This window comes from Ovis canadensis, chromosome 1 (assembly GCF_042477335.2).
Source record: "Ovis canadensis isolate MfBH-ARS-UI-01 breed Bighorn chromosome 1, ARS-UI_OviCan_v2, whole genome shotgun sequence".
Classification (NCBI taxonomy): domain Eukaryota; kingdom Metazoa; phylum Chordata; class Mammalia; order Artiodactyla; family Bovidae; genus Ovis; species Ovis canadensis.
In genome coordinates, this window is record NC_091245.1 from 113,262,307 (window position 1) to 113,279,647 (window position 17,341).

At 51.7% G+C, this 17,341-nt stretch overlaps 1 protein-coding gene across 1 annotated transcript; it reads right to left on the reverse strand.

Moving 5' to 3' along the window:
* Window positions 1–7,393: 7,393 nt before the first annotated feature.
* Window positions 7,394–15,570, reverse strand: ADAMTS4 (ADAM metallopeptidase with thrombospondin type 1 motif 4). Its single transcript, XM_069546772.1, has 9 exons — window positions 14,407–15,570; window positions 12,976–13,299; window positions 12,595–12,727; window positions 11,862–12,032; window positions 10,833–11,119; window positions 10,540–10,726; window positions 10,135–10,310; window positions 9,039–9,214; window positions 7,394–8,603 (listed from the first exon to the last, which is right to left on the reverse strand). Exons 1-9 carry the CDS (start codon window positions 15,142–15,144, stop codon window positions 8,177–8,179), a joined length of 2,619 nt encoding a protein of 872 aa, XP_069402873.1. The 5' UTR covers window positions 15,145–15,570; the 3' UTR covers window positions 7,394–8,176.
* Window positions 15,571–17,341: the final 1,771 nt, after the last annotated feature.

Genomic DNA, 17,341 nt, shown 5'->3' on the forward strand with positions numbered 1-17,341 from the left:
TCAATTAACCCCCTCCTCCCGAATTTGTGGAAAAACAGTTTTGCCTTCATTTTCATATTTCTGTATCCCTGAATAAATGTGTCTATTCTTTTGTTCAGTTGCTCAGTCGTGTCCAACTCTTTGCGACCCCATGGTCTGCAGCATGCCAGGCTTCCCTGTCCTTCACCATCTCCCAGAGCTTGCACAAACGCATGTCCATTGAGTCAATGATGCCATCCAACCATGTCATCCTCTGTCATCCCCTTCTCCTCCTCCCTTCAGTCCTTCTCAGCATCAGGGTCTTTTCCAGTGAGTCGGCTCTTTGCATCAGGTGGCCAAAGTATTTGAGCTTCAGCTTCGGCATTAGTCCTTCCAATGAATATTCAAGGTTGACTTCCTTTGGGATTGACTGGTTTGATCTCCTTGCTCTCTGAGGGACTCTCAAGAGTCTTCTGCTTGTTTCCTTGTGAGTTAAAACCTTTAACAGGTGTTCGTTTTTGTATGTGTATTAACAAAAAGTCTCTCCTTGACCAAATTTTAAACAGGCCCCCTGAGCCCTCTTTTAGACCTCATCCTTGGGCCTATAACCATTTTTAGGAAGAATTCGATATCAGTTTAGCAAGAATCCCCTTACCTTTAATTTCTGATCTCCTTGTCCTGCTTTTAGCAAGAATTCTAAGTTGGTTTAGCAAGAATCTTCTTATCCTTGATGTAATTTTCCATCCATTGACTCTTTCATTCTGCTCATTGGCTATAAATATCCATTTGTCCTTATTGTATATAGAGGGAATTCCTAATAATGTATTTTCCCAGCCTTGAGAAATTCCACAGAAACAGCACCTAGAAAAACAGCATATATTAAGAAACTATGTTAATGGTTAGCGTTCATGTTTTTCTTAGAATAATATCCTTGTTACAAACCCCAAGGCCAGACCCAAAAGGGAGTATGACTGGGATCATGAAAGCATGGACCTTGGAACACCAGGTCGGAGTCAGGCATAAATATTGCTTCAGTTCAGTTCAGTTCAGTTCAGTTCAGTCGCTCAGTCATGTCCAAGACTTTGTGACCCCACGAACAGCAGCACACCAGGCCTGCCATGTCCATCACGAAGTCCCAGAGTCCACCCAAACCCATGGCCATTGAGTCGGTGATGCCATCCAACCATCTTATCCTCTGTCGTCCCCTTCTCCTCGCTGCTTGTTCACTTGCTAATTGTTCCTAAGACTAGCCCAGAAGGGAGAGGCCTGGGGTAAAAACGAGGAGATCTGGACTCTGTCAGTGTTGTCCATGACATTTAGGAGTATGTGATTGAAACAGCATGTGTCTTGAGAAAGATAAGATCTAAGAAAGTCTTGTGGTCTACAATTAGGAATAAAAGCTGGACTCAGAGTGGACTCTGCACATTAGTCCAATAGAGGCTGCAGGTCGCCTGACCCATTGCCCCAGATTTCGTGTTCTGTCTTCATTCTCGTTGCTCATTCCCGGACCATTAGAACAACAACTGTATTCAGAGTTGGATCCAGTCTCTCTCTGACAGGGACAGTGTTGGCCCCTATTGCAATAATCCTGAATAAAATCTTTCTTACCATTTTAACAAGTGTCAGAATAAGTTTTTACAGAGTGACAGTTATAATTTTACCCTTTTCTGAAAATTATCTTTTAACAGATGGATTGTGTTCTAGACCAAGAAAACCATAGTGTAGTCTGAAAATGAGGAATAAATTAGGGCATTGGGGAAATTAAAAAATGGATCAGTAGAGCTAAACGATAGAGTGAGGGGAAGGATGAGAGATGAGACTGATGCGGTAAATAGGTGTCAGATAATGAAAGAGTCCATAAACCACATTAAAAGAGATTTTTATCCTGAGGGTAAGATGAAGGCATTAAAATGCTCAAAACAGAGATTTTAGGAAGTTTGCTCTGGTGGAAACGTGGAGCATTATCAGAGTGGTCAAGGCTGGAAGCAGGGACCTAGCAAGGTTACTGCAGAAACCCAGGAGTGAAATGAAGCTCATGCAAAGTAAGGTAATTTCAGTGGGACTAGAGGGAAGAAGACACCTTTGAGAACTTTGGGGAGGCAAATAGGACTTGGTGATTGATGGCATGTGCCAAGTCAGGGAGTTAGAAGACTCCAGGATGAATCTTGGACTTCTAATGTGGACCAATGGACATTTAATGAGAAACAAAACTTAGAAGAGGCAAATTTGGGGGAAACAGTAGCGATGACAAGTTAAACTTTGGACTTAACGAGTTTGATGTGCCTGTGAAGGCTTATAATTATATAATGTTGGATTTCAGTACAACAGCAACTAGTTTTTTTTTTTTTTTGGCTGCATCAGGTCTTTGTTGCATCATGGGGAGTCTTTCCTTGTGGTGCCCAGATTCTCTAGTTGTGGTGTGTGGGCTCAGGAGTTGCAGCATACAGGCCTAGTCACGCCAAGGTATATGGGATCTTTTTTCCCCAACCAGGGATTGAACCCACGTCCCCTGTATTGCAAGGCAGATTTTTAACCACTGGACCATCAGGGAAGTCCCACAGTGTCAGCTTTGAAATCTCTGGCTGCGTGATGTTGAGCAATACACTCTCTAGGTTCATCTGTACAGTGAACCCATCTTAAAGGGTTTTGTGATAATTAGAAGTATGGCAAAGGGCCAGCAAACAGTGGATATTCAATACATCTGAATTTTGAGCACAAAATAGGAGTCAAGTAAAAGCCCTACTTTTTTTTTTAAAGGTCTCACTATATAATGGAAAAGATAGACTTATACAGAAAATTGACACTTAACTCATCTAGAGGACTTTCCTTCCGAGCCTCTGCCCCTCCGCGGTGTTCTATTCTTGTAAAACTGATCTTCACCTTCTATCCCTCATATCTACCATCTTCTGACAACTCCTCTACATTCATTTGCAAGCTCCCTGTTTTCAGGAAACTTCACCTCCACTTCTTTACATGCCGGCCACACCCTGGGCTTAGTCATCATCTAGAATGGCTACATTTCTGAAACCGTGAATTCTAATATGCTGGTTTCTACCACAACATCCTGCCTTTTTGTATTCTGAATAAGTCATGGGGCCCCTAGAGGCCCAGTCATGACACACCACGTAACAGAAGACACCCAGTCTAATAACTAAAAATAATAATAATTTAAATCTCTACTTGGGCTTCCCTGGTATCTCAGCGGTAAAGAATCCACTTGCCAACGCAGGAGACGTGGGTTCAATCCATGGATTGAGAAGATCTCCTGGAGAAGGAAATGGCAACCCACTCCATTATTCTTGCCTGGAGAATTCCATGGACAGAGGAGCCTGGCAGGCTACAGTCCACACGGTTGCAAAAGTGTCGGGAGTCAAACACGACTTAGTGACTAAACAACAGCAACAACAAATCTCTACTTAGTTTCTCTAGGAGATGTCAGAGGCATGGGACAACGGAGAGGGAAGCAAGAGCACATTCTAATGCACAGCTCAATGTCTTTAAAATCCTCTGCCACTTAACATTTTTTACTGAGATGGCAGCTTCTTCCCAAAACTACCCCTTCCAACTCTACTCAGTTCCTTACAGGTATTATCCACCAGCTTCAAGTCTGTTCGCTTTATTTTGATTTTGCATAACGGAGAAGAGCTTGGGAGCTGACCTAGCAAGCAGAAATTCTTTCTTCTTCCACCACTAATCTACTCTCCACAAGCGCTTACAGTTTACTTCTCAAAGGGGAGGCAGACACCTCTAGGAACACTTCTGTGACCTCACACCCTACGACCCCCCTCTATCTTGGCACCTGTCACACATGTCTGGAATCTTTGTCTTACCCAAATGTCTGAGCCATCAGACTATGAACTCTCCGAGGACAGAAACCATGTCTTCCTTTTTATTATCCCCTGAATGTAACCTAGAACTTTTGGCACAAATTTTTACAAAATAGCCCAAGTAATAATAATATTATTATTACAATATAATATAATATTAGATAATATAATATAATATTAGATCAAACAATTTAAGATCATGCCATTACATCTTGGCTCTTGCAAAGCTTAGATTCAGTCCAGCTCCAAAAATCTATGTCCTTTCCAGACACTGTGAGAGAATGATATGATTCTGGTTTATAACCTAGTGGTTTATTTATTGAACAGGTAAGTGTGATGAACAGATCAGTTGCATAGGGGAATTAAGTCAATTAATTTATTCCCTCTGACCCATTTTCAGTCCTCAACTCTGCATTTTCAGCTTCTCAATGCTTACTTGCATCTATATTTGAACATGTGTGTCAACGTGTGTCACTGTTAGTGTATTTATTACTGGATCTGCAGGGCCTGTTGTTGGTTGCCCAAAGACTATGAGGGATGCCTTGGATCTACTTCCTCCCCTTCCTTTCCTTCCTAAAGCTACTTAAGTACTCAGGGCCTGTCCCCATATAAGGTCCTGTCTCAGGAGGTTTTGCATCATTGTTGCCCACCCCCCCCCCCCCCCAGCTTCTTTCAGAGTGGCTTTTTAAGAACTGGTGGTTTCCTGCAGCTGTCAGCTGGTTACTCTTGTTGCCAATGGTTTTGGCTTCCCCCCAGCAACAGTCAATGAGGAAGGTGTTCAACTGGTTCAGAAGCACCCTCTTATACGTGTTAACAATAAAATGTTAATACATTAAGGTCTACTCTCTTCCTCCTTCCTCCCCAACAAGTCCCGACCATGAGATGAAGGTTTTGTCACTTACCATCAATCTGGTATTTTAGAAAATAAAATATTATAATATGATGTGAAGAGTAAAGAAGTGGGGCTAGAGAGGGGGTGGAAATGTAAATTAATAGCTCATTCCACAGGATACACCCCACCCCAAACCCTGGCTCTCCCACTCCCACCACAAAATTAGTGATTGGACAAATGCCCAGATTCCTTCTGCTCTAACCGCTAAAACAGAGAATCTCTGGGACAGAAAGACTTGAAAGAAATTGGCTCAACTCACAGCTATTGCTTCAGTCTCCTCCCCTACCTCAAACACACAGTCACCCTTGCCATCCTATAAAATAGTTGTCTCTGCTTGAACTTCTGAAAGGACTGGGCTCTCCCAGCAGTCACTGATTCTTCTTTCTTCAGCTCAACATCGTTCTTTTTCCCTTAACTACCAGATATCTGAACTGTCTCCATGCTTTCCTCCCTCCTGTTATTCTTGTTTCTCCTCTGTTTGTCCATCCATACCCCAGCTCAGCCCCATGAAGGGAGTAGATTAAGCAGACTAAGGAGTCAGGGCTCATCCTGGCTCTTTGAGGGAGGTATGCACTCTTTAATCCATAGGAAGAACTTGCTGGACTCCTGACATCAGGATGTTAGGCAGTCTATGGCCTGGTTCTGGGAAGGGTGCTATGATGAGAACATTCCGGAAAGGGTGAGGCCTTGCTTGGGGTTTAGGGCCAGAACCGCCCATCACTTCTCTTTGAGGAGCAGCTCTGTTTTGTCTTTCACTGTCTAACTCCACCCACCTACCCGCCCAATCATACAGGTGGCCTCTGAGCTCAGCGACTTCCCGGGAAAAACGTCTTCATGGCAGTCAGAACCTTATTCAGTGAGAAAAGGGCTTTCTCTTAAAATAGTACATATGAAAGTGATTTACAAAGTGTGAATTACCATAGACACTAAAGAAGCAGGAGGAGGGGTATCACGATTCATAAGGCCCAGCCCAGGACACTCTCTTTTATTTTATTGGACCACACTGCACAGCATGCAGGATGTAAGTTAGTTCTCTGACCAGAGATCAAATCTGTATTCCCTGCAGAGGAAGCTCGGAGTCCTAACCATTGGACCACTAGGGAATCCCAGGACTCATCCCCCTGAAACCTCACAGTCCACTGAAGCCTGGGCATCAGTTCAGTTTGCCCTTATCATACAGTTCTTCATATTATCCTATCTTTCTCTTTGCTGAGGTATACTACAAAACATTTCCCCAGATTGCAGTGAGCATCTTTAGCCATGTATTGTTTGTGTTTGTACCTCAGGTCTACTTAGTACCGAACTTGGCTTATTATACCATTAGCTCATAGTATTGGTGGCCCAATTTTGCTACTTAGGTGAAACATTTGAAGATCACTCTGGCCTTGTCCCCTCTCCTGTTTCTCCCTCCTCTAGCCTGGCTGATAGGAGGACGGCAGGAAGGGCCAGGGCCGAGCACAGCAGTGGGGCCATACACGATGAAGAGAAGAGATGGAGCGGAGCAGGGGCCTGCCCCGTTCCCAGTGAGTGCCATGCTTGGTGGCACAAACTCCAGTGCACTGTGCAAGGCACTGCCTGGTACAGACGCGAGCAACGAAGCCCAGCCCCAGTGAGCACGGCACACACTACCGCCACTCTCCATGGCTTGCCTTAATCCCCTAGTCCCAGCACTATATCCCAAGCAACGTGTGGCAGCCCAGCCAGGAGCTACTATGGCAGAATGAAGCACCTCTATTTTCCCTGCTTCTTCTTCCTCCACTTCCACCTCAGGGTCTTCTTTACCTATAGTTCCTCCCTCACCTCCACATTTAGACCTCTTCAATCCCTAGCCGTCCTGCTACTGCCTCAAGACCCCAAATTCTTGCAGGGTCTACCTGCCACCCTATCACAAGCCTGTTCCTTTAATCAAAGTCACCCAGTCAGAAGAAAAAATAGAATTGTTTAGTACCCAATTGCCCTTCAGGTGTTTTCTGCCACCACTGAACACTTGGTTCCCCCTTGCCTCAGCTTCTCAATGCCTTTTTTTTTTTTTTTTTGGCCCTTCTGACTATCTCCCACACCTCTTATTAAATTCCATTCTAACCTCATGTCTTCAAAGAAGCCTGCTAGGTTTACACTGGTTTCTAAGGACTCTGTGCCTGTTACTCACAAGGGTAATTCACATGGGTACAGTCTTCACAGTTTTGAAAATACGGTAACATTTGTTCAGAATAACCCTGTGGGAAGAGGTATTTTTAGCCCTCTTGCACACATGAGCAGCCTAAGGCTCAAAATCTGTGACTTATCCACCACTACCAGTTAATAAGATGCTGAATCCCAACTCAGATTCAGACCCTGCTCCAGTGGTCTTTCTGAAACAGCTTCCCCAGGACCCCCTTACCTAGCACTCTCATTACTAAGCACTGTTTGTATGTATTGACATAGTTGTTCTTGTTATTTTCCACCTTCATGTTCTTGTCAACTGTGCTTGTACTGCAGTGTTTATTAAGTCTCCCCGTGGTTGGGAGCCTCCAGGAATCAGGGACAGGATTGTCCTTTCTCTGACAGTCCTTCAAAATCCAGGCTAGGGCTCTGCCAACCAAAGGAATTGAGCCTGGGGGCGAGCCCAGGCACCACTGACGCGGATCTTTGCCACCTTCAGATGCACTGCAGACTCTGGAGACAGTGGAGCTGAGGACAGCACGGTGGTGGTAATAACAACGGAGGACAGCTGACATTTGTTGAGCACTTACTGAGTGCTAGGCATTATGCTAGTTCTTTATTTACAGAATTTAATCCTTATAACAAATTTACAAAGGAGGTATTATTATTGTCAAATGAGGAAACTAACGTTCAGAGATGTGGAATCAGGGTGCAACCCACATCTGTCTGACTCCAAAAGGAGCACATAAATAGCAGAACTCAATTTATATTTAAAAAATATGATAATCCCTTACTCCCTGAAGGCCTATCCTACCCTTGACTCTTCCTTTCCCAGAAAATAAAATTCAAGGAGAGGAAAGCTGGGCAGGATGAACCGCGCGCGCGCACACACACACACACATACACACACACACTTTGTCACACACAAACACACACAGGTCACGTACACCTATCACCACCACCCTGGATTTCCTAGACAGGGTGAGAGCTATGAAGGCAGGGGATCAGTTTCCCCAGGACCCTGACCCTCATCCCCATCCTTGGTGCTAAATAAAAGTGAATAAATACGAAATAAATACAACTGGGGCCCACCCTGCCTTCCCCCTCCCTCCTGTGCCCAGCAGGGCAGAGGGGGCAGTTTGGACAGGGGTCAATCTCCCAGCCCCTTCCATCCACCAGCCATCCAGGGCAGGAAACCCCGGCAGGGCCAGCCTGCTCGGTAGCGCGGAGAGGAGGGGCGGGGCTCACTAAGCCCCCCCCCCACGGCGTTTCGGGGTGAGGCCGCTGCAGAGGTCTCTCGTTCACCCAGCTAAGTCCGAGGCCCCGGTGCCCAGAAAGGGCAGCCGGGATGGTGAGGTTATTTCCTGCCGGCCCAGGAGCGCCGCCGGAGGATCTCCAGAATCTGTGCCTTCCGGCGCAGCCAGTCCTGGGGAGTAGGGCGTGGCGTGGAGGGGGCCGGCCGGGGCACGAAGAAGCTGTATCGGAGGCGGGCGTTCTGCGGGTTGCCAGCCACTAGGACCTGCAGCGTTAAGGGCTCCGCCAGGGGCCCGTGTCCTGACAGTGTCTCCACGGCTGCAGTGGCCCCGCTGTAGCGCAGGCTGACTGCCCCGGGCAGTACCACGTCTTTGGGGGACGGTATCAGCGTGTATTCACCGTTGAGGGCGTAGGAGCCATCGGGGAGCTTCAGGGCCAGGTAGAGGCTCCGGACGCCAGGGCTCCCCTGCTGCCGCACCAGGATGTGGGTAGCCCCAGCAGGGATGGTGACCACGTTGTTGTATCCGTACCTGTGTGCGAGTAGAGGAGAACTCAGCATCTCGGTGAACCCTCTCTTGCTATTCTGAGCAGAGTTTGTATCATCACACGTGTGCAGCAGGTTGAATCCCCAGACCTACCTGAGCTTTCCAGCCTAGATCTGAGCTACCTGCAGATGCGTCCTTCTCCCTCTTCTCTGTGGGCCCTTACACCTGCGTCCCTTCTTGAGGTGCCCTTCTAAGCCCCGCCTCCTTGGTGCCTGTCCAATTCCTGTTCCCTCCAGGAGGGAGGTCGCCTCCTGGAGAAGCCTTCCCCAATGCCCACAATGGCCCTCATGGCAAGCCCAGGCTGACACTCCGAGAAGGGGTCTGTATATCTCCCCTACTAGACTCCCAAGTCAGCTCTTTGAAAGGAGAAACAGTGTTGAGGATACCACTATATCCCCAGGAAGGTGGAAGTGAACAAACCTGAATTTTTTGAAGGAGCCAGACTGCTTGCTGCAGCTGGAACCATCCCCACCACACACCATGCACTTGTCAAACTTCTTTTTGGAGCCAATGACGCGGTCACAGCCGGCATGGATGCAGCGGCCCTGGACACAGACTGAGGAGCTGTCTGGGGAGCAGGGGGTCCCATCTGCCACCTGAGGAGAAGAGAGGGAGTGATGAAAGGGTCTTCCTAAATCAAAAGGTATTGGTAAGCCAAACAAAAGCCATATCCCATCAGGGAGGGGGTGTGGATGGAGTGCGGAGGGAACCTCAGGCTCTTGTAAGGGACGATAATCATAATGACAGTGATGAAAGCCACCATTTTCAGACGCTCACTCTGAATTAGACACTGTGCCAAGTGCCATATAAATCTCACAACCACTATTTGAGGTTTGTAGAGATGGAACACTGAGGTTTAGAAAGATTAGGAGCTTGCCCAACGGTAACACAGCTGGCAAGAGGAGATGCCAGCATCGGAATTGCAGGTCTGAGTCCCAACACCAAGCCCTAAACCTTGGTGTAGTGTCCCAGCTAGACACTAGAGGGCAGTCACAAGTAGGCATTCTCCCCAGAACAGGGTAAAGGAAGCAAAACTGCTAGTCTAGTTCTTCTTTCTTCAGCTTCAGCCCAGGGCCCTATCACAGAGAGGGGCGGGGCAGGGCCATCACCCTCTCCAGGAGGACTGTTTAGTGGGGGACTGGCCCCCCATGAGCTCAGCGAGGCCACCGCTGTAATTCAACAGAGCAGCCCATCCGATGGGGGTCAGAGCCGTGCCCAAAAGGCCACAGGCTTCCCTTCTCACCAAATGGAGCACTGGAAGATGGGGAGAGGAAGAGCGAGAAACCAGTGGAAATGGAACAGCCTAGCACGGCCTGATTGACAACTTCTCCAGAGTCCAGGGCTGATTTTCCAAATACCCATAGACAGAGAAGTCTGAATGGAGCCCTGGGCTGGCCAGGCATGGCCGTGGGAACTCCAGCAATAGCGCTGTTTTGGATCTTGGCCATCAGAAAGCAGAGGTCCTCTGGGGGGGTGAGTGAGCACAGACAAGGCCCTGGGGCATTCTGGTCCTCACCCGTGGGTCCAGCACGTAATAGTAGCCCAGTGCCCGGGTCTGGCAGGTGAGTTTGCACTGGTCCCGGGGGGCCACACCAGTGTAGCGAGGAACCCAGTCCATGGGCCCGGGGAAGTTCTTGAAGAGGTCAGTGCGGTGGTTGTAGGCAGCACACTGCTCTTCACGGAAGGTCAGCGCTGCAAGGTTAAAATGGACAGTCAGAGCCCCTCTCCCTCACACTGCCCACCAGCCTCCCGTTAGCCTCTCACACCTTCTAGATAGCATGGCAGCTCTCTACCCCACAGACTGCCTGTCACCCCCCTCAACAGCAGGACCCTTAACACCTCCTTGGTCCCTGAACTCAAAGGACAGTGCTTTCTGCTCTCCCAACGCTTTCCAAGCGGTCCCCTACCTCCCACTCCTCACCTGAGCCAGTTGGGCAGTCCTGGGTGTTGCAGGAACGGAAGCGGGTACGGCGGCCCTCACAGTACTTGCCACCATTCCGGGGGACAGGCCGTGTGCAGTCCCGGTAAGAGAACTGGACACCACCCCCACAGCTCCGAGAGCAGTCACCCCACGATCCCCAGGGACCCCAGCCACCAGCCTGTGGGACCTGCAGAAAGACAGAATGCAAGAGTGGGATCAACATACTCTCTTGGGCTCAGGGCCAGTCACCACTCCCCCAGGCCCTCTGCCCCACCCCTGCCCTGGGATCTCACATTGAAAGCCTGGAGCTGGTCCACATGGAGGCAGCGGCCACCCATACAAGCCTGTGCGGGCCCGCAAGGAGTACCGTCAGCCCAGGGTGAGTGCTTGGTCTGGCACATGGCATGGCCATTCAGATGGCCAGAGCACCAGAGGGCAGCGCAGGGTGGCGGCAGCTGTGGACAATGGCGTGAGTCAGGCCCAAAGGTCAGCTGGCACTGGCGGTCAGCATCGTAGTCCTTGCCGGGGAAGGTCATGGGCAGATGCAGGGGAGCCTCCGGCTTGTCTAGGAGACAGTGCCCTGGGAAAAGAGGCAGGGGGTTATGAAGTCAGCAAGAGGTTGCAGAGGGGCCGGCTGGTCATCAGCTGAAATCTTGGGTTCCCCGGGTGGCTGAGGGATCCTACAAATTCTAGTACTGGAAGATGCTTTAAATAGCAGCTATAATTTATTCAATGTTTATTTGATGAGCATTGACTAAATGCTTGACCAATAATATGTGTTTAATCTTGGCCAGCACCTGTGAGTTAGTCACTGTTATTATGCCTATTTTACAGATCGGCTATGCAGAAGTGAAGTAACTTACAGTCACACATCTATCTACACACATCGAAAAATAGGATCAGGAGAGGAGCTCACAGCACTAGATCTTCCCACCTAGTCTAACCAACTACAGACTTCTTGATCTGCTTCTCATCAACAGCATTGTGCAATCATAGTCATACTGCTGAGTTTGCACACTTCAAGTGACAAGGCCTCCTTCACAACTGGCCCCTTCTGGTGTCGCACAGCTCTGGCCCTTAGAAGGTCAGTTCTAATTCTTTTGAGGCCAACACTTGCCTCCTGTAGTTGTGCTATTCATCCTGAGAGGAAGTGGGAACCACACGAAGGCAGCAACGTTTCTCACCGCATCCCACACGTAGAGGAGGCATGTTGGAGGGAGTCAGTTTGGCCCACGTGGGATGCGGCAGAAGAGGAAGTACTGTGGAGTCGGGGGGGCAGGAACTGCGTCCAGCACAGGGCAAGGGGAGTGCCAGCTGCTTACCGTAGCCATTGTCTAGGAAGTCAGTGATGAAGCGGGCGCTGCAGGGGGACCAGGGCTCCTCGGGATCCACGTGGGCCATCACAGGAGCCATGACGTGGCGGGAGGTGCTCTCAGGCCCGTTCAGACCAGCGCATTGCTTCGAGCTGTCATGGAGCATGCTGAAGACATGGCCTGTGGAGCAGAGGCCCTGTCAGTGGCCACGAGCCCCATCCCTGTGCCTGCAGCGGGCTGCGGACCCATCCAAGCCTGGCTGCAGCTTCGGAGCATCAGATCCAGTCCACACCCCATTCTGCCCCCAGCGTCTTTCTGGTGCTCCCAGGGTTCTCAGTATGTAGCCCCCATTTCTCTGTCTCCCTTCCCCCTGATATATTCAGGGGCCCTCCCTACTCACTTTTCCTTACAGGCAACATTCCCAACCCTGATTCCATCCATTCTATCACTGACTCTTGTGAATAATCTCTCTCAACACTGTCCCACCTCCGCCTCCAAACACACACACACACACACCCCCAAGTTCACAGTAGATTTCTACACACTATCTCATTGAATAGAAAAATTTGTTTGTCTACATTCTGAGCAGAGAAGGGTAATGGCCCTGGACTGAGGCTTGAGGAGAAGGAAGAAAACCCTTGTGACCTCCACTTGTATGCTGGTTAGCGCACCGTTGCCTCACCTCACCCCTGACAGCTCTCTCACTCCTCATGGGTGTCCCATGACCCCACCGCCAGCTTACCCAGTTCATGAGCAGCAGTGAAGGCTGACTGGAGTCCGTCATCCTCTACGATGGCGCAGCTCCGGGCAGGGTCACACACGGTGCCCACGTCAGCCATGCCTAGAGTGTCACAGGTGGAAACTCCACACAGGTCCTGGGAGAGGGATCAGAGACAGTGCATGAGGGAACATGACAGCGGGCTGCGTTGGGCCAAGACCCAGATTAGTGGGGACCTGGGCACCGTGCCTGCAGCAGTGTCAGGGCCAAGATGGCACTGGCAGTGTGGCTGGGGCCGGGCGCCACGCCGAACTACTCCAGAGGCACCATTTACACCAGAGTCTGTGCAGCAGTGCTTCTTGGAGTTGTGCAGGGTGTTGCCTGAGGTGCTGCCCGGGGCCTCACCTGCCGGGTAAACAGAATGGCTGTGTCAAAGTGGTCAGGGTCCGCGTCGTCAGGGGTGTTGAGTCCTCGCTGCCAGGCACAGAAGCTGCGCAGGGTCTGGGCGGCACTGGGGCCCACTTGGGGCCCTTCCTCACCCGGCCCCAAAACCACTAGCCGAGTCACCACCAAGCTGACGGGGTTGCGGATGCTCGGGTGCTTGAAGGCCTTGGCTGCCGCTGCCATAACTGTCAGCAGGTAGCGCTTGAGCCCTGCACCGTGGAATGCCGCCATCTTGTCATCTGCCACCACCAGGGTCTCCACAAATCTGCTCAGTGAGGCAAAGCGCTGCAGAGGGAAAGAGGGGAAGAGGATCCTGAAATAGCCTCCCAGACCCGTGCATAACTTCTCCCCTCCCTCACTTCCTAGGTCTGGAACTCAGCAGAGCCAGCTGGGCCTCACATATCCCACGGGATTCTTGAAGGGTCTGGTGAGGCCTCTCCCCCGACAACTCCAAATCCCTGGGCTTTTGCGGTAACTCTGAGAAATCATCTGTTGGTTCTGAGAAGAGGAGGGGATAGGGAGGCCACGTCCCAGGGCTGTGTGGGCCCCTGAAGTGAAAACCAGTTGGGACTGCCTCTGGGAGGGACCATGGGGTCCCCCAAGCCCAAGTGTGGCTGGGGCCTGCAGGACTGGGGCTAGAGGGCTGGGCTGCAACGTGTCTGCCCTGTGTGGTTGGAGGAATAATTCAGTCAGCAGCTAGGGCCAGGGCCAGATCTCAGCGTGGCGGGTGAGGAGGGAGCGTCTGGTCTGGATTAAAGCTAGAGAGGAAGGGAGGGAGGAAGGGAAGAAGGGGGAGAGCAGGAGTGGGAGGGAGGAGAGGATGGAGCCTCAAGCAGCCTTACAGTCAGTCCTCAGTGTGGGAAGGACCGACCAGAACGGACTTCAGGGTGCTTTGCCTCCCCATCCGCTCCTGCCCTAGTTGGTAGTTTGCCAGAACAATTTTGAAGACAGCATCAGAAGCCAGAGGCCAATCCCTCGGGCCTCAAACCTCATTCCTTTAGCTGGTGGTGGGGTGAGAGTCAAACTTGGGGCCCAGAAAAGAGTCAAGGCCAGGGGGCTGTTAGGAGGGCCTCACTGTTAGGGACTGTGCCAGCAGGATAGCCAGGGCCATAGCCACGCAGGGGTGGGATGGGGAGAGGCAGCAGTCACTCCCCGCACAGAGTCTCTGACCTGCCCCTGGGAAGCACCCCTTGGGGTCAGCGATCTGGCCAGAAGAAGGGTTGGGGCAGGGAGAAGCCAGAGGCTTCCCAGGGAAGGAGGGCAGTGGAAAGAGAAAAGGCAGGCAGAAGGGAGGGGAGCAGCAGACGGGCCAGAAGTGGAAGTGGGTGGAGAGAAGGCAAATGGGGGTCAGTAGGACAGACACGGCAGGACACAGGCTTCAGGACTGCCTACCTTAGCCCTTCGGGGGCTGGGGCTGGGCTTCCCGGGAGGAGCCTTGACGTTGCACATGGGGCCCTGGCCGCTGACAGGACTCTTCCGGCGTAGGATGTGAGCCCCAGGCCCCCCAGCAGAGTTAGGCGCGCCTCCCTCCAGTGGCTGGATGTGGAGTTCAGTCCCTCGGTACTGCAGCACCCCTAGAAGTGCGCCCGCGTCCCAGTGGAGAGATGCCACCGACTCCGGATCTCCGTTGATGGTGCCGGTGAGGTAGGTGCCTGGCTCCGCCCCACCTAGCAGCTCAGGCTCCCGGCCCAAGTATTGCACCGTCAGCCCCTCAACCTGCAAGCCGGGGTCCTTCTCCAGCTCTAGCAGCAGGGTCTCCCCAAAGGCTGGCAAGCGGTACAACAGCCTGGCAGGGGCGCCCAAACCAGGCAGAACGCTGCCGTTGAGCTTCTCTGGAAACACGATCTCCTCCTCCCGGGGGAGGGGGCTGGCCAGCCAGGCTGAGGGCAGGAGGGAGGCTAGCAGCAGCAGCCACACTAGCCTGGAGATGGAGAGGGGCACAGTGGGGAGCAGCAGGCGGGGTTGGATTCCCCACAGCCAGCCGTCCGCCAAGCCCCTCCCGGGATGCGAGTCCATCTGGGACATGGCACTGATGCTGCAGCTGGGAGGGACTGAGGCCATCTGGGCACCAAGTCCTCCCTGCCCCGGCTTCGAAAAGCTCCTCTTTGCAGTCTGGGGGCTCGGACTCATGCCAGGGTCAGAGGCAGAGTGTTCAGAGGGCCCGGGGACCTTCAGAGGAGTTGGAGAAAACTTGGCCCTTAGGCTTAGAAGAGGTGCCTAGTGGTCTGGTTCCTCCACACTCTCCTCCCACACCCTCCTTCTCCCGGGTCTGTTTCTGCCTGCTTGTATCTTCTGCAGCTTCTCTGGCTTCTCCCTCTGCTCTCTCAGACTCTCTCTGGCTTCGCTTCAATGCCTGTCCTCTCTCTCTGCCTCCTTCCGCCGAGCCTTTGTCTCTTTCTCCTTCTCTCTCTCCCGTGTCTATGTGTCTGTGGGTCTCTCTGTGAGTTCTTCCCAGCTTCTCTCCGCGCCAGCTCTTTTTAAGCATCCCCAGCTGCTTCGATTGGCTGAGCTATAAGCCATTCAGCCCAGAGCTCTGGTGGCAGAACTCAGATGGGTGTCTCATTACTTCCCAAAAATCCATTTGTTTTCCTTTAAAAAAAAAAAAAAAGGGACTTGCCCAGTCCCAGTTGCTAGAGGGGACTCTCCCAGGCACTGGGCCAGCTGATGACATAGCCTTTTCCCAAACTCCACAGTCGGCTCTCAGCTGTCTCACTCTCTTTTGTGCAACAGAGCCCCAGGAGGGGTAGGAAGTCAGGGAAAGGGCCTGACCAACACGCAAAGAAAGGGTCAAAGTCCCGGGAGAATTCTTGCTCCCACTGTCTAGTCTTTTCTCAGGGATCCTTCATGATGCTCTCTGGCCCTCAAGGCTGGTTTCCAGGGCCAAGGGAACTGAGTCAGCTGCCAGGGAAAGAGGGTGGGGAACAGGTAAGGAATCATCAAGAGGGCAGAACAAAGAAAGGAGGTGACTTGACACAGCTCAGGAACCAAGCAGTTGGAGAGAGTACAGGAGGCCAGAAGATGGGACAGACAAGGAGACAGTGATCAGGAAGGGTACTGCTCAAAGGCAGGATAAGTCTGCTTAGGATGGGCACATGAAGCAGGCAGAGGCCACGGCAGACAGGATTAAGGACTTTTACAGAAGGAAGACCCAGGGTGGCACCTCTGCTTCCCTTCTCATTCCGTTAGGCTCCCCCTTCTTGAATAACCATTCCCCGCCCCCTCCAAAGCCCAAACGGCCATTCCGCCTCCATTCCCCCCAGGGCTCCCCCTCCCCACTTCCTGGCTCCCCATTTCCCTGGCCCGGTTCCCAGGAGCTTCCCCCAGGCTCCCGCCTAGCTCCTACCCACTCTCAACTGCCCTACCCCTCCCCCAGCCTCAAGTCAGTCAACCCGCTGCACCCTGTGTCAATCCATCAGAGGGAATCCCCACTTGGTTCCCTTTTTTTGGCCCCACTTTGTCCTAAGAAGTCAATGTTTCCTGGAATACCTAGTAATCTTTATTTCTCATTCCCCATGGGGCAGGAGAGAGTGGATGCAGCATTGTGTATATAGGAAATTTAGAGCACTGAGAGAAAGAAGCCCAGTGCCTAGGCCGGGGAGAGTGCTTGGGGAGGAAGAGGTAACGTTTGTAAAAGGAAACAAAATGATTCCCTTGGTTCAGGACTGGAGAGAACTCAGCAAAGGAGTCTTGGGGGTGGACTCCCAAGGCAAGGAAGGAAAGGGTTCAGAAGTAGGGGAGATTTCTGCTCACCCTGTGCTACGGCCACTCCTTTCCCCAGGATATCCCCAGGAAGGCGCGTACAGTCAGCACTTTCCTTTCCCAGAGGTGGCCCACCTGCCCCTACCCCCATTCCCCTATTCACTCTTTGCCTTGTCACCTCCTGTCCTCCACAGCACATCCGCCAGAATACTTCCTCTACCCTTCCCTTCCTGCTCGGGTTGCTAATACCTGCCCTGGTGCCCATCGCTTCCCATATCACACACCAGCTTCTGATGCCACACCAACCTGTGGACCCACCACACACCCTAACCCTGGTCCTAAGTGGAGGGGGTTGATGTTGCAGGAGTCAGACAAAGGCTAGGAGACCAGAAGGGGCAGGGGCAAGAGGAGCTATCACCAGAGGGCTCTTACCACCCCTTTCTACCCCCATCTGAGACGAGAACAAAGGGGGTGACTAAGCAGTGAGAGACAAAGGGCCTTAGAGCCACAGCAGCAGTGTGTGAGTGTGTGGGGGGTGCTGGCAGCAGGCAGCAGGCACAAAAGATGCAGTGTCCTAGGCAGCCCCCCAGGATCCCTCACCCTAGCTCAAGTTGCCCCAGGGCCAAGC

Coding starts and splice junctions, on each gene's coding strand:
- ADAMTS4 (XM_069546772.1), bottom strand. CDS start 15,144: ATGAGTCCGAGCCCCCAGACTGCAAAGAGGAGCTTTTCGAAGCCGGGG. Junction 10,727..10,832: donor ACCAGCTCCAGGCTTTCAAT/GTGAGATCCCAG, acceptor GTCTTTCTGCAG/GTCCCACAGGCTGGTGGCTG. Junction 10,311..10,539: donor GGACTGCCCAACTGGCTCAG/GTGAGGAGTGGG, acceptor TTAACCTTGCAG/CGCTGACCTTCCGTGAAGAG.